Below are 23,180 nucleotides of genomic sequence, written 5' to 3'. Positions count from 1 at the left end.
GGCCTCTCCACCCTTCATTTTATCCGGCGATTCCACCTCCGAACCTTACACATAAATTGATAGCTCGGCCTGCTCCTGCGCTTTCTCGGGGGCCTCCTCCTCTCTGGCCTCCCTCTCCTCACCACTCTCCGCTTCAGGGCCACTCTCGCCGGACTCCGCTGCTAAACCCATGCCCGCTTCCACATGCTCTTCCAGGATCGGCTGAATTTCCTCGACTCCATGTTCCTCCCTACCCTGCTAATTGCGCACCGCCACTCCTCTCCCCCGCTTTTGTCCCATCGCTCGACTGGGACCCACTTTGCCTCCTTTCTTTCCCTCTTTTCGCATTTTCAAATCTATTAGCTTTTTTTTTTTTTTTTTAATGAATCGCTGACGCAGAGTGACAACAAGCTGCTTGCTTCCTTTCCCTCGCTCCGCTTTCCCTCTTCTGCTGTCCTCCTCACCTACGTCACGACTGCTACCCTATCACATTACTCTGATTTGAACCTAACCGTTACCCACCTTCTCCCCCCTACTCTTCCCTTTCCCGCTTAATTACCTCACCTTCCCCTTCCTCCCTTCTCTCTCTTCCAGCCTATCCCGCGCCCTGTTTCCCCCATGTTATAATCGCAACTCAGTAGGCCCTCGCTGCTTCCTCTTAATTTTGTGTTATCTGCAGATTTGATTACCTCATTCCTCACTTCCTTTACCGACCATTTAATCCAAAGCACCATAAAGGGTACAAAGCAGTTTCTAAGATTTTTCCTGGCACAGAAGTCAGGCTCATTGATCTATAGATTCCCGAATCATCCCTGGAGGCCTTTTAAGAGATCAGCGTCACATTGACCACCCTCTAATCTTCAAGTACAATAGACAATTTTAATGAAACAGATCTGCAATTTCATTTTTGAGTTCTTTCAGTGCTTTGGAGTATAAACCATCTGATCCAGGTGATTTGCTACTCTTTAATTTGTCTGTCTGCCCTATTATGTCATCCAAGTTCATCATGATTTGTTTGAATTCTTCCAAATCATCACCTTAAATACTGTTTCCAGAACAGTTGTCTTCCCAACATCCTCTTCAGTAAACAACAAAGCAAAGAATTAATTTAGTTTTTTACGCTATGGCCTTCTCTTCCTCTTTAACTCCTCAATCATCTAACAGTCCAACCAACTCCCTCAAAGGCTTCCTGCTGCATATATATTTTAAAAAAAGTTTATTATGAGTTTCTGCCTCTATGGCTAGCTTCTTTTCAAATTCTCTTTTTGCCCTGCATATCAATGTTTTATTTTTAACTTACCGTTGCTTATGATTTTTCTTATTTTCTTCTTTTGGATCCTTTTTCCAGTTTTTGAAAGGCATTCCTTCAGCTAAAATAGTCTCTTTCTCCTCACCTAATAACCATACTGGCAGTCATTTGGCCTTCCTGCCACCTTTTCTAATACATGGGATACAGCTGGTCTGGGCTTCTAAGTTGGTATTTTTAAACAAATATTTACCAAAACACCAACAGACAATCGTTCTACAACATTCATTGAAGCTGAAAATATGAAAACACAATTTCTTGATTAAGAGTTGATGACCATCATAATAGACTTCATTGATATAGCTTGATGCTTTAGGACTCTGCCTTATATATAATCATAGGTCACGATTGCTAATGGTTATGTGCAAAAATATTTTTTAAACTTTTTTTATATATGCAATAATTAAAAAGTCCTTTCATGAACTACTTAGCTTTTTCTCAAATGAACCAGTCCTTCCATAGAAACCTTTTTTCAGATGTTTTTCAGATGGTCAAAAATATCCACATATTATTTCCAATATTGTCTTCTGGATCTATTTAGTACTGGCTGTTCTCACCCCATCAGGACTGAATGCAAGTATTGAGTGGTATTCCCTGTGTTAGGGCATCACAGAAAGGGAGGTACAGAGTGACGTATTAATGGGAGTGGCAGTTGCAAGGAGATTTAACTCAGTTCCGGGGGTTGCCCTGGTTCAGAAGGAAGAGAACGCCATACCGCCATATTGTGAGTGAGTAACCCTGGAAGCGTTGTTTGAGAATAGTTCATTCGAGAATGTATAAAGTAATGATTTAACATATACTTGAATTGTGAAGTCTAATTTGCATGGTGTTTTGACGCAGAGTATTACCCTTGATAAAGGACTAGTATGTCCGAAACACGGTCCCGTGTCAGGAGACCTAAGTACAGTGGTGAGAACAGCCAGTACTAAATAGATCTAGAAGACAGTATTGGAAGTAATATGTGGAGATTTTTGACCGTCTGAAAAAAGGTTTCTATGGAAGGACTGGTTCATTTGAGAAAAAGCTAAGTAGTTCATGAAAGGACTTTTAAATTATTGCATATATAAAAAAAGTTTAAAAAAATATTGTTGCACATAACCATCAGCAATAGTGACCTATGATTATATATAAGGCAGAGTCCTAAAGCGTCAACTATATTGATGAAGCCTATTATGATGGTCACCAACTCTTAATCAAGAAATTGTGTTTTCATATTTTCAGCATCAATGAATGTTGTAGAGCGGATGTATGTTGGTGTATTGGTAAATTATTAGTACCAACTATCCATCACAAAAATAGTTTTCACTCTCTGATTCTATTTCTAGTTGGTTTTTAAACAATGCCCATGCCAGATATAAACTCCTTACCTTTGCAGCTGTACCTTATAGTTTTTTTCTAATAATTTTCTTCATTTATCAGTCTCCCTTTTGAAAGTTAAATGCTAGAGTAGTAGATTTATTTAATGTCCTCCCTCCAGTAATTAACTCAAATTTGGTCACATTTTGATCACTGTTGCCAAGTCGCCCCACTAGCATTACCTTTTGCACCAAATTCTGTGTTCCACTAAGAATTAAGTCTAAATTGGCTCTCTTGCTTGTTTGTTCCCAGATCAGCTGCTCCATGAAGCAGTCATTTATTTCATCTAGAAACTTTACCTCCCTAGCATGTCTTAATATGACATTTATCCAGTCAATACTGGAATAATTGAAGTCACCCATTATTACTGTGCTGCCAAATTTGTTAGCTTCCCTAATTTCTGTTAGCATTTCATCATTTGTGTGCTCATTTTGGCCAGGCAGATGGTAGTAAATCCCCACCACTATACTCTTCCCCATTGCACATGGAATTTCTACCCATAAATATTATCTTGTAAATTTACTGGTCGATTTTAAAGGCCCTATGCATGCAAAACTGGGAGATATGTGCGTGATTCAGCCCAGAGCGCACCACACAGATTTTAAAAATTGAGCGCATATGCACATAATTTTTTTTTTCACAAAAAGGGTTGGGTCCATACATTCACCACCGCCCCCCCCCCCCCCCACACACACACACACACACTTTGTTTTAAAATTTGAAAGAGAAACTGGTGGGGCTTTTAATGTTTCCCTAGCTTCTTTTTGCCATATAAGTCCTCTCCGTGTCCATACTGCCTGATTCGTGGAGGATGGTGTGCTACACCATCCTCCACGAATCAGGCAGTATGGACACGTAGGTGTGCCTTTGGCTTGAAAAGGTTGGGAAACACTGCCTTATATTTATGATAATTTCCATCTGTGTTCTTTTTTCAACATTTGGACATATTTCATTTGGTTCGGACATCACTTGCTCAGCATTATAGAATCTAAAGGATTTTTTGTGTGTTTCTTTTTTGTCTCAGAAAAAAAAATGGTTTATGTCCTCTGGTTTAGGTTAAATTTTCATACATTTTATATTTTTACTGTAGGAAACATGACGTCTGCAACTTCACCTATCATTCTGAAATGGGATCCAAAGAGTCTGGAAATCAGAACCCTCACAGTGGAGAGATTACTGGAACCACTTGTAACACAGGTAGGATCATCCCTTTGTGAAAATACAACAAACTTCCAAAGTCAACAGGGCAACTATGTCAGATTTTAGGTTCACATTTTTGTACCCACAAACACTGGTCAGGTCTTCAATCAGTATTAAATGTCTAAAACCTCATCTGAATATTGAACGCATGGATCTAATTAGATAGATGCCTAAAATATTTGGTGCAGTAAAGTATGGATGACAGATGTCCAACTTAATGAAAATTAGCCATGGGTGTCCAATTGCAAGGTCACATCTCTAAAACTCCCTCTTTTATGGATGTCTGCATTTAGTCATCTTATTGGACTAGTGGTTCTCAACCCAGTTATTGGGAACACCTTAACTAATCTGATTTTTAGGCTATCTATAATGGATATGCATGAGATATGCTTGTATTAATTAGATCTAAAAACCAGGTTGATGATTGCAAATTGTGACTGTTAACCCTGGAGTCTCTAGGAATTACAAGTTAGCCTCTGGACACATTTACATACAATTGTGCAAAAAAATAATTTAAAAAAGCATAAGAAATTCTAAAATATAGAATAATGAACTGTAAATCAGATGTATCTTGTTATTGACTTCAAATTTTTGGATATTGTGGTGCAGCTAGTGTTTACAATGTCAAGGTTTGAATAGAAAGACATGAACAAACATAGTACAAATGCAACAATATTTATCTATACAGTATATATTCCTGGATCACTCAATGGAATTGTCACATCATTACAGCAACTTTTACCTCTAGATCATTAGTTTAGATTCAGCTCATAACAGTAGGAAATCAAATAGGTGACTATCGCTTGTCTCATTTCAGCTGTGGGGTCAAAAGAGAATCGCTTATATTGCAGCTACTGTCAAATGTATATGAATTATTCTGCACACCTTCAGATGTTTAGCAAGGATATACAATGAGCAGAGAGAAATATATTTATGTATTTATGCTTTAATCTGAGTACTGTATGGAAGTACCAGTCATTTTGTATAGAATTCTATTTTCTTTACAGAAAAAAATCAAATAACAGATACATGTCATTTAATATGCATCAGGCAGTAAAGTTTTCCCATCCCCTTTAAACAATAAGATTTGCAGTATGAGTAGTGATTTTTATATAGAATTTGTCATGTGCTTGAACTGTACATGTTCATACACAAACAGGTGATTATTTTCTTTGGGGGGAGGGGGAGAAACTGAGTAAGTATTTTTATTCACAATAAACTAATTAAAATAGTCTGAATCCTTTAAACCTTTATGTTATATGAAAATCTGCCAGGAATAGCTCCAATCAGAGCTGGAAAACCTATTGGAAATTTATCTCGTCCATATTTGTTATGGAGAATTTGAGAACCAGACTAGCCACTGTGCTTTCAAGGACCTACTGACTTATACGCTTCATTTTGGGCCAGATTTTCAAAGGGGTATGCGTGTAAGATACGAGCGTACCCCCCCGAAAACCTGGTTCATACTCCCCCTGCACGCACCGAGCCTACGTTGAGTAGGCTCGGCAGCGCGCACAAGCCCCAGGATGTGCGTAAGTCCTGGGGCTTTCCTGGGGTGGTGTGTCGGGGGCGAGTTGGAGGGGCGTGTCGTGGCCCCCGCGTCATTGGGGGCATTCCAGGGGGGCGTGTCGTGGCCGGCGCGTTATCGGGAGCATTCCGGGGACGTAGCCGTGGCCTCCAGAACAGTCACCGGACCGGACCATGACGCACCGGCGGCCGGCCCAATGCGCACAAGTTACGCCTGCTTCGAGCAAGGAGGAGAAGATGGGGGAGGCTGAAGGAAAGTTCCTTCCAAGGCCGCTCCGAAATTGGAGCGGCCTCGGAGGGAACGGAGGCAGGCTGCGCAGCTCGGCGCGCACAGGCTGCCGATTTTGGGCAGCCTTGCGCGCACCGACCCTGGATTTTAATGGATACGAGCGGCTACGTGCGTATCTATTGAAATCCTGTGCACTCTTGTTCGCTCCTGGTGTGCGAACAAAAGTACGCGTGTGCGCAAATTTATAAAATCTACCCCTTTGTTTGACATTTCTTTGGGCGTCTAACTGATCCGTTTGTACAACTTTTTTGTAATGTTATACTATATTCTGTACATATGTAATGCCTTGCTGATATCTCTTTTTGGGAGTGTAAGGGCCCACCATTCAGTGCAAGGATATAGAATGACCTCTCAGTCCCTTATCTTCTACAAACCCATTCTATTCCAGGATTACCTGTGTGTGGGGGGCTGAGTGGGGGGGATAATTACTTTTTCAAGGCCCTGTGTGTTCTGTCACAGACATTTACTAAATTAGCAAAGAGCTCACTGGAGTCCAGACTGGTTCCAACATAACACTACTGAGCTAGATTCAAACATAAAGGGGCAGATTTTAATATCTACGCATAGGCGTAGATTTGTGCATGCAAACTGGCCTGCACAAATCTACGCCCAATTTTATAACATGCGCAAACAGCTCTAGAAATAGGAGTGAGTTTTTTCCTAAAATTTACTTGCAAATGCCAGGTAACATTTCAAAATAATAAATATATATTTTTTGATCCCTCACACTTGGAACACTTCTTAAGGGATAAGTCTCAGAATAATTAATATGATGTTTAAGGAGTAAGGGTTGTATAAGAAATTAAAGATACAGGCTTGACTTGAGCTGTCCCCTCCTCCTAGATGTGGGCTAGATACCTATTTGAAAATATATTATGTAAAGTTTAAATATGTTATAACTCTTTTTGGAAATCCTGATTATATCATTTCTTGGTAAATGTTATAATTTAATAAATAATAAATAAAATAAAATAAAAATAATATCCGCCCCAAAGTGAACAGCATTGACAAATCCAAATGGCAAATGCATCTTTACATCAAATAAAGGTTTTCCGTATAAATTTGTGACTGTAATTCTTCTTCTGAAGTAGTTTCCCATCCAGATCTTTTTCCAGGCCCAAAAGGTAGTTTTTAGGCTTCCCTCCAGCCTTATTGTGCACTGCTTGGGTTCAACAGTTATCCCAATTCAATTCCCAGTTTTCTCATGCCTGGTGGGCACCTTGCAACACCTCTATCAACATATCTTAAGCAATATTTCAAGCAATACTGGAACTGGTAATAAACATAGACAAAACTGAGTTCTTACACCTTGAATGTAAAAACACACACCCTATACAACCTTCAATCACAATCAAAAAAATTAAATCCGTAGAGTTTGCAATAAAAATAAGGAATCTAGGAGTCATAGTTGACCCTGAACTAAACATGAAACAACACATCTCACAGAAAATAAAGGAAGGATATGCAAAACTAATGATCCTGAGGAGACTAAAATCTATTTTAACGATAAACAATTTTCACACAGTTCTACAAGCAATGATATTCGCAAGCACAGATTATTGTAATTCCCTGCTACTAGGACTACCTCATTTTACAATTCGGCCTCTGCAAATACTGCAAAATTCCGCTGCTAGAATTTTGACAGGCAAAAAAAAGAGTGACCACATTACAGGAACACTTGCTGAACTTCACTGGCTTCCAATTGAACAAAGAATACAATATAAGGCACTATGTATAATCCATAAACTAATCCACGATGAAAAATCTGACTGGCTTAACACGGCACTGCGCGTACATGTTCCACAGAGAAACCTGAGATCTGCAAATAAAGCTCTTCTAACTATCCCCTCTGTCAAATCATCATGTCTCACGCAAGTACGGGAAAGAGCACTGTCATTGGCTGGTACCGTACTTTGGAATACCATGCCACTAGAAATAAGACTGCAGAGAAATTTGAAAATATTCAAAACCAATCTGAAAACCTGGCTTTTTAAACAAGATTTTTATAAAGATAAAGAGGAGAAAAACTGATGATGGATAAAGATGCACCAAGCTTGAAGCCGTTATTTGTTAACCTACAAATGCATAGTAATGTTAAAATCAAACTGCCTAATATGTTCCTAACAAACAGACTTAACTTTCATACTTAGTTTATTATAATACATTGTTACCGTACTATGATGGCACATGACTAATTTGTAATCTATACCACCCATACTCTTAATTATTGTGCCCTTCTGTAAACTGTTGTGATGGTTATCTAACTTAACAACGGTATAGAAAAGATTTTAAATAAATGAATAAATAACAATATTAAACCACATCTCCTTTACTCCTTCCACCTTCTACAGGAACATTGAGTGAATGTTCCAAGCTCCTCAACAGCTCTGTGATTCTGGTTCTGAATTCCCCAGCTGACAGAATTCAGAGGGACAAAGCACAGACAGAACCTGTACTGGAAACCCATAAAATTGGGGGACATTTTCCCTAACTAAAGTATGGTAAAGGAAAAAGAAATAGGAACTTAGACAAATTCTTCTGCCTCCTCCAAAATGAAGCTAAAACTCCACAGTGACTGTAGCAGGCTCTGTTGTTTATAGCAGAGAGCCATTAACATTGCAGCAGCTCACAAGGGGGAGCTGAACACCAGGGGGGGGGGCTTGTTCCTGACTTTAGCATTCCGCTTATATGAATTTCAGAAAAGCAAAAGGATTAACATCGGGAGGCAGGATTTGTGCATTGCTTACTTTGCCTTCCTTTTCCCACAAAGGACAATAACACATGATGGCTTTACAAAAGGCTGCAGTTTATTATGTAATTAACATAATCCGAGCCCAAACAACCAATTAACATACATTGAAATCATCATCAAACCCCCCCCCCACACCCCCCGCATGCCACCATGCACCAGTGGCATACTGAGTTAAACAGTCCTTGAGATTTTCTTACCCTTCCTCATCCCAGCATAAGGGTAAGTCTACAGATTGAGAAGCAACCCCCACTGCTCGCCAGCCAATTCGTGTAGTAGGCCCCCCAACTACACAAGTCCCCCCTCCTCCAATTGCCCCCGTTAACATCTGTTATAAACAATTGATAATTTTGGGCTCGGGTTTCCGCCTCAAACAAGTACAAACTTGGTTGCACTTGTTCCCCCACTGTGGCCCAATTAACTTTCACCAATCAGTTTTTCAATAGCTTCCAAAACGCATTATTAAAAAAGTTCAACCCCACCTCCAACAAACATACACTGTCTGCTCGGTATAACCCCTCGCAAACATCCCATGCCCACTTATGTCATACTCAAAAAGCGCCTTGACCTATAACCCATCTCCCAATTTGCCTATTAACTTTTTTAATGCTATGCTTCCAAAAAGGTTCATTCTTTAACTTAAGTCTGACAATCATATCAGATGAACCCACCCTTGTATAAGACATTCCATTCATGATATATGCAAAATCTTTTCTAACCATTGTCACAAACTCTTTGCAGGAGCAAGCCCCTATATCATAACCTCCAAGATGGACCAAAATGATTTCTGGAAACCCCCCCCCCCCCCCATGCCACAACCAGCCCCCTCAAAAATGGCAGCAATTAACCCCATTTCATTCCTCGATTACCAAACTAGTGAATCTGCCACTTCTTCACATCCAGAGTTAGATGTTCACCATAAGGCCTCTTTGATGCCCTTGTGCTGAGCCCAATGAACAAAGGAATGGCCCACAATCCAGGCATGCCCCCAATCAATGCGAACCCCCCCACAGCTCTGGAAGAAACAACACGTGCAAAATATTAATTCACTCCCCAGTATCCCTCCCAAACCAAACCCTTCCAATTACATTCGAACATAAGCCGCAAAGGCCCCAGATTGCCACCTCCCTATAGACCAAATCAAATTCTCAGAAAGCCCTATGTTTGCACCCATAGTGGCAGCCCCTATACAGAATGAATGTGTACTATAAATGTCTGCATTCCATCCCAAGCTCAAAACTACCAATCAGCACCCTTGAAAATTGAAACCTGGTTAAAGGAGACCCATCAGGATGCACCAAAAATGAACCACCGCCCGATGGCCTCACCCTTGCAAAAGCCTGTGCACAGCAAACCGTCAAGATAGCACCTCTGTTGAAGGGACCAATGTAACCACATGCCTTCAGCCCCTTTGATCTACTTTAAACTTATGAATATGAAAATTCATGCAATCCATAAATATCCACATATTGATTAACTGTAACCCAGCCCCGCTTGCATTTTTGCTGGATTCTGCTACTAATTCCCCTATTCTCAAGACCCCAAAGAAAGCAAAAACAAAAGCCACCTAGAAAAGCAAAACCTCATACTCAGGCCACCTGCCCTGGAAAAACTACCAACTCTAAATACTTGATCGGACGCCCTTTGTCATTAACACATCCACAACCCCTAGGCCATCCTCCTAACACACGTTTCACTACAAAACTCATAGCTGGATTGCCCCAACCACTCAGCTTTTGAAAGAAGGAAAAACCTACAATATGAGATGTAACAGTGGACATGGAAAATCCACTCTGCCTAGCCCACAAAATATATTGAACAATATCAGCAACACTAACAGGCCCACCATGCCATCCCGCAAGCTGTAAAAAATGTGAGACAGCACTTCTACCTGCAATATAGGACACCCAATTTGCAGGGGCCACTGACGTCCGAATCATTTCCCATGCTTCAGGAGGCCAAAACTCCAAAGGTGCTCCGTAATTCCTTCTCCCTTCTTTTCCGCTTGTGGAGCCAAATGCTGGAAGACATCCCACTTGAAACAAGAAAGGGCATCAGCAATTACATTCTCTGCATCTGGCACATATCTGGCTGCAATTGAAACATTCAAGCCTAAACACAATAATACCAATTCTTGTAACAATGCTGAAACATGCTCACATTTGGACGATTGCCTATTAATAACTTGAACCACACCCGTTATCTCGGCAGAAAACAACCTTCTTATCTCGTTGACAATCACCCCAGATAGTCAAGGCTACCACGATGGGAAACAAATCTAAAAACATAATATTCCGGGTGATCCCTGTCTCCACCCACTTAACCGGTCAAGGCTCCACACACCACGTTTCCTTAAAATATACTCCAAAACCAAAAGCTCCAGCTGCATCTGTGTAAAGTTCAATATCCCGATTTGATACTGCATTTTCCTGCATCATGCAGACACCATTGAAACATTCCAGAAATGCTAACCAAACACCAACTCATCCCTAAATTTTCTTGACATCCTGATAAAATGATGACCAGCCTTGGTCCCCACTGTGACTGCTGATAGCTGCCTGATAAACGCTTTTCCCATTGGGATGACACGACTACATTTGGCACAAGATCACTTTTTTGGAAAGATGCACACGTAACTTCCGCACTTTCTGAGCTAGTAAACAAGAAACCATACAAACAGAATCTAATTCAATGCCCAAAAAAGTGAGCCTGTTGACTGGTCCCTCTGCCTTCTTATGGACTATGAGAATACCAAATAAACTCGCCACCCGCATAAAACCAGCCAACAAACAGAAAATCATTAAGGTAATGCAGCATACTGTTACTGCCTGTGTGCTGCATCTTAACCCACTGCACAAATGTACTGAAAGTTTTGAAGAATGCACAGGACACTGCACAACCCATAGGCAAACAACGATCCACAAAGTACTAATCCTCAAAATAGAAACCCAACATATGAAAACATGCAGGATGAATTGGCAAGAGCCTAAAGGCAGCCTTGATATCGGCTTTAGCCATCATCGCACCCCTGCCCACCCTACATATTAGACACACCGATGCATCAAATGAAGCATGCCTTACCGAGCATTTCTTTTTGGAATGAAATCATTTACAGAAAAACATAGTGGATAAGACATATTTAAAATCAATCTAAATTTGCCTGGCTCCATTTTTGGGTATTACCGCCAGTGGAGACAAATTCATACTCTCAAAAGGAGGCCACACAAATGGCCCTGCTATATGTCCCAAATCCAATTCAGCCTGCAATTTGTCCTGCACAATCATGGAAAATTGCATCGCAGACATAAGAACATAAGAAATTGCCATGCTGGGTCAGACCAAGGGTCCATCAAGCCCAGCATCCTGTTTCCAACAGAGGCCAAACCAGGCCACAAGAACCTGGCAATTACCCAAACACTAAGACGATCCCATGCCACTGATGCAATTAATAGCAGTGGCTATCCCCTAAGTAAATTTGATTAATAGCCGTTAATGGACTTCTCCTCCAAGAACTTATCCAAACCTTTTTTGAACCCAGCTACACTAACTGCACTAACCACATCCTCTGACAACAAATTCCAGAGCTTTATTGTGCGTTGAGTGAAAAATAATTTTCTCCGATTAGTTTTAAATGTGCTACTTGCTAACTTCATGGAATGCCCCCTAGTCCTTCTATTATTCAAAGTGTAAATAACCGATTCACATCTACCCATTCAAGACCTCTCATGATCTTAACGACCTCTATCATATCCCCTTTCAGCCGTCTCTTCTCCAAGCTGAACAGCTCTAACCTCTTCAGCCTTTCCGCATAGGAGAGCTGTTCCATCCCCTTTATCATTTTGGTTGCCCTTCTCTGTACCTTCTCCATCGCAGCAACTATATCTTTTTTGAGATGCGGCGACCAGAATTGTACACAGTATTCCAGGTGCGGTCTTCACCATTATAGAGGCATTATGACATTTTCCGTTTTATTCACCATTCCCTTCCTAATAATTCCTAACATTCTGTTTGCTTTTTTGACTGCTGCAGCACAGTGAGCCGACTATTTTAAAGTATTATCCACTATGATGCCTAGATCTTTTTCCTGGGTGGTAGCTCCTAATATGGAACCTAAGATCATGTAACTGCAGCAAGGGTTATTTTTCCCTATATGCAACACCTTGCACTTGTCCACATTAAATTTCATCTGCCATTTGGATGCCCAATCTTCCAGTCTTGCAAGGTCCTCCTGTAATGTATCACAGTCCGCTTGTGATTTAACTACTCTGAATAATTTTGTGTCATCCGCAAATTTGATAACCTCACTCGTCGTATTCTTTTCCAGATCATTAATATATATATTGAAAAGCACCGGTCCAAGTACAGATCCCTGAGGCACTCCACTTTTTACCCTTTTCCATTGAGAAAATTGACCATTTAATCCTATTCTCTGTTTCCTGTCTTTTAACCAGTTTGTAATCCACGAAAGGACATCGCCTCCTATCCCATGCCTTTTTAGTTTTCATAGAAGTCTCTCATGAGGGACTTTGTCAAACGCCTTTTGAAAATCCAAATACACTACATCTACCGGTCCACCTTTATCCACATGTTTATTAACCCCTTCCAAAAAATGAAGCAGATTTGTTAGGCAAGACTTCCCTTGGGTAAATCCATGTTGACTATGCTCTATTAAACTATGTCTTTCTATATGCTCTACGATTTTGATCTTGAGAACACTTTCCACTATATTTCCCGGCATTGAAGTCAGGCTCACTGGTCTATGGTTACCCGGATCGCCCCTGGAGCCTTTTTTAAATATTGGGGTTACATTGGCCACCTTCCAGTCTTCAGGTACAATGGATGATTTTAATGATAGGTTACAAATTTTAACTAATAGATCAGAAATTTCATTTTTGAGTTCCTTCAGTACCCTAGGATGCATAGCATCCGGTCCAGGTGATTTGCTACTCTTTAGTATGTCAATCTGGCCTACTATATCTTCCAGGTTCACAGTGATTTCGTTCAGTTCGTCTGACTCATCGCCCCTGAAAACCATCTCCGGAATTGGTATCTCCCCAACATCCTCATTAGTAAACACGGAAGCAAAGAATTAATTTAATCTTTCTGCAATGGCCTTATCTTCCCTATGAGCCCCTTTAACCCCTCGGTCATCTAATGGTCCAACCGACTCTCTCACAGGTTTCTTGCTTCGGATATATTTTTAAAAGTTTTTACTTTGAGTTTTTGCCTCTATGGCCAACTTCATTTCAAATTCTCTCTTCGCCTGTCTTATCAATGTTTTACACTTAACTTGACAATGCTTATGTTTTATCCTATTTTCTTCAGATGGATCCTTCTTCCAATTTTTGAAGGATTTTTTTTGGCTAAAATAGCCTCTTTCACCTCACCTTTTAACCATGACGGTAATCGTTTTGACTTCTTTCAACCTTTCTTAATGTGTGGAATACATATGGACTGCGCCTCTAGGATTGTATTTTTAAACAATGCCCAAGCCTGTTGAACACTTTTAACCTTTGCAGCTGCACCTTTCAGTTTTTTTCTAACTATTTTCCTCATTTTATCAAAGTTTCCCTTTTGAAAGTTTAGTGTTAGAGCTGCAGATTTACTTAATGTCCCCCTTCCAGTTATTAGTTTAAATTTGAACATGTTATGATCACTGTTGCCAAGTGGTCCCACCACCGTTACCTCTCTCACCAAATCCTGTGTTCCACTAAGAATTAAATCTAAAATAGCTCCCTCTCTTGTTGGTTCCTGAACCAATTGCTCCATGAAGCAATCATTTATTACATCCAGGAACTTTATGCTCTAGCAAGTCCTGATGTTACATTTACCCAGTCAATATTGGGGTAATTGAAATCTCACAAAACAAACGTCGCATAAATTATAATTTTTTAATTTTTTTAATGTGCATAGAATTTATCTAGAACAGTGGACCATCATAACACCTTTGGTTATTTAGGCAGTAAGCCACACTTTTAACCTTACAGGGTCATGTTTAATCATCGGTCCATTAAATGTCTTTTTACTTCTTTAATTAAATATTCTCTTTTTTTTCTTTTTCTCTTTTATAATTAATAAAATCTTTTGAAATCTTTTGCAGTATATTTAAAGACGGAATTGCCTTACTTGTGCGGAGCGCCGCTGTGCTTCCGACCTTTATATCCTGTGCCGCTGCGCTATTATCTCCAGCGCTATCGTGCTTTGTAGGCAAAAATGCTCCTAGATTTTGTATTGAAGAGATGAACTTCCGATTAAATGTGCTCACACACTTTAGAGCTCCTGCAGTCCGACGTACGTTTCGCGGTTTGCGCTGCTTCAGGGACTGATCAGAAAGTTGTAGGGTCTAGGCTTGAAAAAGTGCAAGGTTAATTCCCGCCGTAATTTAAATGCTGCTATCCAGTTCATATGGTATTTAATACCTATGGAGATGAACAATATGACTACTACCACATATGTATTTTTTGCACAAGTACTACTTAACATAAGAAGCACTTTTCCCAATGGATTACATTTGTTTCTTACCGCATTCAGCCGCCTGGTTCTCTTGTTGGCGTTCTGCTGTGTTACATTTACTTCTTACCGCATTCAGCCGCCTAGTACCTCTTGTCGGCGTTCTGCTGAATTGCCGCGAGATTTGGCATGATTTTATAGGATCACCTGTGTGTATTGATTTGACAGGTGTGGATTCACATAAAGTGAATCCACTCAATTTCTTTATTGAGACCACCAGGTGTCACTGTGCGCAGTTGAAAAATCCAACGCTGTTCACGTTGGTGTAGTTTCTTGGCTCGATCTCCCTTTCTCCAGTGAGGGTGAATGACTTCTAAAATTGTCCATTTAATATCTGAGAAATTATGATTATGCTCCTTGAAATGTGCAACTAAAGGTTCTTCTAACCGGCCCGTGTTGAGACAACATTTATGTTCCGTTAGTCTAATTCTGAAAGGACGTTTAGTCATGCCCACATAAATCAGTGGGCATGGGCAGATGATAGCATAAACCACAAAAGATGATCTGCATGATGTTTGAGGCAACTCCACTACCTTACCTGAGGGTAATGTGATTGTTGTCTGTGGTGATTTCAAAGCGCAATGGGCGCAATTCACACAATCTGTAATGGGGTCCTGTATGTCTACTGATTCGTGAAAACTTGAATGGACCACCTGATCTTTTATATTTCTGCCTCGGGAATATGCTATCCGAATAGGTTCCTTAAATACAGGATGGATTTCTTGAAGAATTGGCCAGTGTCTCCGGATGGCTCTTCAAGAAATCCATCCTGTATTTAAGGAACCTATTCGGATAGCATATTCCCGAGGCAGAAATATAAAAGATCAGGTGGTCCATTCAAGTTTTCACGAATCAGTAGACATACAGGACCCCATTACAGATTGTGTGAATTGCGCCCATTGCGCTTTGAAATCACCACAGACAACAATCACATTACCCTCAGGTCAGGTAGTGGAGTTGCCTCAAACATCATGCAGATCATCTTTTGTGGTTTATGCTATCATCTGCCCATGCCCACTGATTTATGTGGGCATGACTAAACGTCCTTTCAGAATTAGACTAACGGAACATAAATGTTGTCTCAACACGGGCCGGTTAGAAGAACCTTTAGTTGCACATTTCAAGGAGCATAATCATAATTTCTCAGATATTAAATGGACAATTTTAGAAGTCATTCACTCTCACTGGAGAAAGGGAGATCGAGTCAAGAAACTACACCAACGTGAACAGCGTTGGATTTTTCAACTGCGCACAGTGACACCTGGTGGTCTCAATAAAGAAATTGAGTGGATTCACTTTATGTGAATCCACACCTGTCAAATCAATACACACAGGTGATCCTATAAAATCATGCCAAATCTCGCGGCAATTCAGCAGAACGCCGACAAGAGGTACTAGGCGGCTGAATGCGGTAAGAAGTAAATGTAACACAGCAGAACGCCAACAAGAGAACCAGACGGCTGAATGCGGTAAGAAACAAATGTAATCCATTGGGAAAAGTGTACATGCATCCTTAACATCCTGATGCATATCTACTCTTAACATGGATAATCTTCATCCAATTCTTTTACAAAGTTGTATCCCTGCTCGTTGACTCTCTCTATCCTTGTTCCTAGTTCATTGTAATATCGATAACTCTCTCTATCCTCGTTCATTGTAATTTCCTTTCTCAGTTAATTGTGAACCGACATGATGTGTCCTACGAATGCCGGTATATAAAAATTGTTAAATAAATAAATAAATAAGTAGTACTTGTGCAAAAAATACATATGTGGTAGTAGTCATATTGTTCATCTCCATAGGTATTAAATACCATATGAACTGGATAGCAGCATTTAAATTACGGCGGGAATTAACCTTGCACTTTTTCAAGCCTAGACCCTACAACTTTCCGATCAGTCCCTGAAGCAGCGCAAACCGCGAAACGTACGTCGGACTGCAGGAGCTCTAAAGTGTGTGAGCACATTTAATCGGAAGTTCATCTCTTCAATACAAAATCTAGGAGCATTTTTGCCTACAAAGCACGATAGCGCTGGAGATAATAGCGCAGCGGCACAGGATATAAAGGTCGGAAGCGCAGCGGCGCTCCGCACAAGTAAGGCAATTCCGTCTTTAAATATACTGCAAAAGATTTCAAAAGATTTTATTAATTATAAAAGAGAAAAAGAAAAAAAGAGAATATTTAATTAAAGAAGTAAAAAGACATTTAATGGACCGATGATTAAACATGACCCTGTAAGGTTAAAAGTGTGGCTTACTGCCTAAATAACCAAGGGTGTTATGATGGTCCACTGTTCTAGATAAATTCTATGCACATTAAAAAAATTAAAAAATTATAATTTATGCGACGTTTGTTTTGTGAGACAAGTGTAGTTCGTTGCACTTAATTAACTGTTTTCATATAGTGGTAATTGAAATCTCCCATTATTATTACACTGCCAAATTGGTTTGCTTCCCTGATTTCTCTTAGCATTTCATCATCTGTCTGACCATTTTGTCCAGGTGGATGGTAGTATACTCCTAACACTATACTCTTTCTTACCCAACACACATGGGATTTCTACCCATATAGATTCTACTGAGCATTTAGTCTCTTGTATGATCTTTATCTTTTTGGACTCTATACCCTCCTGGACATAAAGTGCCACACCCCCACCAAGTTGATCCTCCCTATCAGTGCGATATAATTTGTACCCTGATATAACACTGTCCCATTGGTTATTCTCCTTCCACCAAGTTTCTGTGATGCCAATTATGTCAATCTTATCATTTGCTGCTATACACTCTAACTCTCCCATCTTACTTCTTAGACTTCTGGCATCAGCATACAGACATTTCAAAGTGTGTTTTTTGTTTGTTTTAACAACCTGCTTTTCATTTGCTTGGGATAATTTGGAAATCATTAGCTTTGGTGATTTTTTACATATAGGCATATGGACTATGTTTGCTTTTAATGGAACCTTTCTGTTGGGATGCTCTAACTCTCCTAGTTAGGTGCACTCTAAGATGGTAACTTTTAAACCTGCCTATGGACCCACATGTGTGTGTGTTTGTCAGCCTGCACCAGGGATGTGGCCATTTTATAAAATTCACGCATATATAGGTGCATATTATAAAAGAGCTTGACTGCACGCACATGCGTGTGCAATTTTAAGTAAACATACCTATGAGCTCAAATGCCATTTCTACTGTGTAACTGGTGAGATTATAAAAGACAAGTACAATGATGCCATTACCAGTTTTCCCAGTTCCTTCCCATTTCACCCAGGTAAGGGATAGAGCATCCAAACCCCCCTAGTTTAATAGCCTCCCTTCTCCCCTGTTAGACCCGACCCTTAAAACCTTTCTGATCTGTGTAGATGTTTTTGCTTTACAAGTTGCATATCATCCATAGCAGAAGGAAAGTTATGCGACAGGGAATCCTGTCGAATTCCAGTGCACATTAGTATTTACATGCAAATTTCACATTTAAATCCAGAAATGTTCATGCCTCACCCAGACATTACACATGCCCTGCCCCTTTTTAAACTTTTCATTTGTGCACACAGTGGCAAGTATGTGTGTATCTGGGCAGTTTTTAAAATCCGCTTGGCACTCTCTGGCCCAACATTTTCTCATCTCCTAATTTCGGCACGCATTGGGCTTTTAAGATTCACCTATAAGGCATTATTTATTGATGAGTACAACTAATAGGGTTCAGGCTTTATTGCCTACTGCCCATCCATGTTAATCTTGGCCCACCCAAAAAATTAGTTCTGGCTAGGCCACTGGGTTGTGTCTGTATCTGGTCCCACCTCTCCCTCCTCTTGCAACAAGGGAACAGGGTGAGAAGGAATGAGATTAGAGCACCGGACATGACAGAACAGAAACAAATTGCTCAGCTTTCTTATCAAATCCCTCTGCTCCTGTTTCTCCTTACATGTTGCCTGTAGTGTCTGCTCAATCTCACCACCTCCACTTCTTGTGGGGTCAAGACGGTGTTTAGAGCAGACACTGCAGAGAAAAAAAACAATTGTTCTCCCTTCTCCAGCTCCTCCTTTCCAGTTCCCTGCAGATAAGTAAAGAGAAGATCTATTTGAGATTCAGGGACCTCGCCAATAGATTTGGAGCATGAGCCCTGTGTGCTCAGGTTTAGCCACTCTCCTGACCAGTACTATTGTTTCAAATAATTGAAAAGGCTGCATTCTGTCAATGACTGGGTAAAAGTACTTACTAGGGGCTGATTTATTTAAAAATTGTTACCTTATTCTGTGTTTATAGATTAACCTTAAATAAAATAGTTTGGTGTAGTACTGATAAAATATTAAGTTATAAAGGTCCTTTCACCAATGAAAGAATCAAGCTTTGTGTTTTGGGATGTGCATTCGTTTTGAGCGAATGCACAATCCGCAATATATAGATCCCTATTCATTGCATTCGTGGGACCGCAAAATGCATGGCGAACCCCCACAAATGCAACATATCATACGATTCCATTCTTTTAGTTCACGCCGCGGTGCTTTAGAAATAGAAGGCCATGTGAGAGTAGGGGCAAATTGGCCTAGCGGGGGATCGGGCTTCCCCCGGTGGGCTGGACTAGCGGGTCACGTGGCCTCCTCTGTTCCAGGCCATTGAGGGCGCTGGGCAGAAGAAATGAAGAGACTAGACCAGCGGGACCGAAGAAAAGAAGATGGCCGCTGCCAGCCACCGCTGTCGGAGAAATGAAGACCGGCACAGTCAGTCGCCGATGGAGAGTAGGCCAGCGGGGCCAAAGAAAACAAGATCAGCACAGCCCAAGGCTAGGCTGAAGAAATGAAGATGGCCGCTGCCAGCCGCCGCTGGAGAAATGAAGACCAGAGCAGCCAGCCTGCGACGGAGACGAGCTGTTCAGCTGGGGGCCTTTGTGTGTATATGTATTTGAGGTCGGAAGGGTGCTTCTGTGTATGTATATGTAAAAAATGAATGGTGCTTCTGTGTGTGTGTGTGTGTGTGTATGTGTGTGTATGTGAGAAAGGAATGGTACTTCTGTGTGTTTGTGTATGTGTGGTGTGTATGTGATAAAGTAATGGTGCTTCTGTGTGTGAGTCAGGGAAGGTGCTTCATGTATGTGAGATAGGGAGGGTGCTTCTGTGTGTGTGTGTGTCTATATGTGAGAAAGGAATGGTGCTTCTGTGTGTGTGTGTGTGTATGTGGTGTGTATGTGAGAAAGGAATGGTGCTTCTGTGTGTGAGCCAGGGAAGGTGCTTCATGTATGTGTGATAGGGAGGGTGCTTCTGTATGTGTGTGGTATATATGTGAGTCAGGGAGGGTGCTTGTGTGTGTCAATGTGTGTGTACGAGAGAGAGATGGAGCATGTTTTTGGCTGGCTTGTGGCTGTAAGAGAGGGCATGTTTGTGATTGAGCCTGTTTGTAAGTGAGATAGAACATGTGTCTGATTAAGAACTTGTGTGTAAGTGAAATAGAGAGAGCCTGTGTGTGATTGAAAGCCTGTGTGTAAGTAAGAGAGAGTGAGAGCATTGTGTGATTGAGAGAGACTGGCCAGAGAGGTGTTGTGTATATGTGTGAGAGAGACTGATCAGGGAGATGGCTGGTGTGTGTGTGTGTGTGTGTGTGAGAGAGAGAGAGAGACTGGTTGAGGAGATGATTGGTGTGCGAGAGACAGAAACTGGTCCTGAGGGTGTGTCTGGTGTGTGTGTATGTATGTGTGTGTGTGTGTGTTAGACAGAAGAGACTGGTTGTGGTCCCTAAGGAAGAGGATAGTGAGGACAGCTTCAGCAGCTACTGCTGCTTCTGGTGTGGCCTGCAAGGGAAAGGAGTAGGAGAACTGCTGGAGAGGGTAAGTAAAGGTGGCTTTTTAAGTTCATTTTTCCTGATTGACTACCATTTTAATTATTGGGTAGTATGTGATGTGTCTGCTGTTTGAAATATTTTATTGGTGTTTGGTAAAGCTTTCAGAATTTGCATGAGTCTTTAATTATTGGATATTCTATTCATCAGCTGTTTTGAAATTATTTTATTAGTATGATTTTACCATTATGATTAATGATTTATATATCTTGATTTTATTGATTGTTTCATGAGGAATGGTGAAATGTTTGTTTTTCCATTGTTGTACTGTTTAGAGTCTGGCATGATGCATTTTACAGTTCAATTGTCTGCACATTTCTATTTATACTTTATGTGGCTTTATTCTGTATTTGGTGAGGGTTTATGTTCTGCATGCAAAGACTGAGATGAAGCATTCTTTTAATATGTGATTTCTCTGTAGGGATATGTAGTATCTTTAACGTGGCCTGTTCTGTTTTCCTGACAGGAGGTGTATTGATATTTTAGATTCTGGTGTAATATTTGTGGTATTCTTTTTCATAGATGTTATTCTTTGAGTGTTGGCAGATAGTACTGTGTTGATATGGGAGGACCATGCCGAAATATATCACAATAGCTATGATGCCATATGAATTCCAAGATGCAATGGATTCCAAGATGCAATGGCAGGGGGTAATGTGGAAAAGAGGATTAGCATTCAGACAACAACCAACAAGGACTAAACTTCATAATCTGGGTAAACAAATAAGCATGGGGATAGCTTGCTTATTATGGCGGTTACTACCCTAAACCAATTAAGCCTGATACATCATTTTGAAAGCATATACAGCATTGCTATCTGCTTCAACGGTAGGGGGAAGTGAGGAAAACAGGATTTGCATTCAGACATCATCCAACAAGGCATCGATCTGTGCAGTCTGGATGAACAAGCATCGGGGTAGCTTGCTTGATGCGGTGGTTACAACCCTTATACATAAGCCTTATGCTCACCTTTGATGCAACGCCAACATTATTTATTTATTTATTTATTTATTTAACAGTCTTTTATATACCAGGGCACGTTAAAAACATCACCCCGGTTCACAATGTAACGTAACGTAGCAACAGGCTTTACAATAATTTAGGATAGATAAACATATAACATTATTTAGCTTTACAATAAATTAAAATATATAAACATTATGACAACTAACTCAACTTGAGACAGGTGGTTTATCAGGTGGTTACATGATAAACTCTTGAGGAGAGTAAAAGGGAATAGGTTCATTAACTATTCACAAGATAATAGGGTATATGGGCGGTGATGGAGAGGTAGAAGGAATGGAAAGGTAGTAACAGGGTATATAGGCGGTAGTGGAAAGGTAGAAGGAAGATGGGGCTGGCGAGAGGGGAGGAGGATGAGGGGAGGGTGGAAGGAAGGGAACAGGGATGTAGGAGGGGGCGGGGATGAGGGGGGGTCGTTAAGTTTGGTAGAGGTGTGTCAGTTGGAAGGTGTAAGAGGGTTGGGTATGTATCTTTGGGCGTGGTTGGTTAGTCGGGGTATGCTAATTTGAAGAGCCAGGTTTTCAGATTCTGTTTGAATTTTTTATGGCAAGGTTCCTGGCGTAGGTGGGGTGGCATTTTGTTTCAGTGGGAAGTGCCTGCTATGATGAATGATCTTTCTCTGATCGTGGCATGTTTGATGAATTTAGGGGAGGGTGTCAGGAGTTTGGCTTGGTGCTGTTTTCTAGTTGGTCTGGTTGTGTTGTGGAGGTGGAGATATTCAGGGAACCAGTGCATGTTTTGGTTGTGAATGGCTTTGTGTATGAGGGTGAGGGATTTGTAGATTATCCTGGAGTTTACTGGGAGCCAGTGTAGGGATTGAAGAACTGGGGTGATGTGGTCATGACGGTGAGTATTTGTGAGAATGCGGGCGGCAGCATTCTGTAGGAGCTGTAACGGTTGAAGGGTATTTTTTGGGAGGCCTAGTAGGATAGCGTTGCAGTAGTCCAGTTTGGATAGGATCATGGCCTGCAGTACTGTTCGGAAATCAGAAGTGTGTAAGAGTGGTTTTGATTCTCTTCAATGTGTGTAGTTTGAAGAATCCGCTCTTTATAGTGTTAGATATGAATTTTTTGAGGTTAAAGTGGTTGTCTATCCATATGCCTAGGCTGCGGACAAATTGGGTGGGAGGGCAGCCTGGTGGCGAGGGGGAGGGAATGCTGAGTGTGGGAATGTTAGGGGGAGAGAGGATGAGTAGTTCGGTTTTGTTGGTGTTGAGTGCCAGAAAGTTGTCAGTGAGTAATTTGTTTATTTCAGACAAAGTAGATTTCCAAGTCTTCATTGCGTTAGTGATTGAGTCTGTTATAGGTATGAGTATCTGGACGTCGTCTGCATATATGAAGTGCTGGATGCCCAGTTTGGAGAGCAGTATGCAGAGGGGTATGAGGTAGATATTAAAAAGGGTTGAGGAGAGGGAT

At 40.9% G+C, this 23,180-nt stretch overlaps 1 protein-coding gene across 2 annotated transcripts in view; it reads left to right on the top strand.

Moving 5' to 3' along the window:
- The window catches only part of CTNNA2 (catenin alpha 2), a 2,350,558-nt gene that overhangs the window by 287,399 nt on the left and 2,039,979 nt on the right, over positions 1-23,180 (top strand). For both annotated transcript variants that reach the window (XM_029593361.1, XM_029593351.1), the window contains exon 2: positions 3,732-3,838. In XM_029593361.1, coding sequence (XP_029449221.1) covers positions 3,737-3,838 — 102 coding nt within the window. In that variant the 5' untranslated portion in view covers positions 3,732-3,736. The remainder of the gene's footprint in view (positions 1-3,731; positions 3,839-23,180) is intronic.

This window comes from Rhinatrema bivittatum, chromosome 1 (genome assembly GCF_901001135.1).
Source record: "Rhinatrema bivittatum chromosome 1, aRhiBiv1.1, whole genome shotgun sequence".
Taxonomy (NCBI): Eukaryota; Metazoa; Chordata; class Amphibia; order Gymnophiona; family Rhinatrematidae; genus Rhinatrema; species Rhinatrema bivittatum.
Note: the sequence above shows the minus strand (reverse complement) of the source record. Positions and strands in the feature narration are given on the sequence as shown.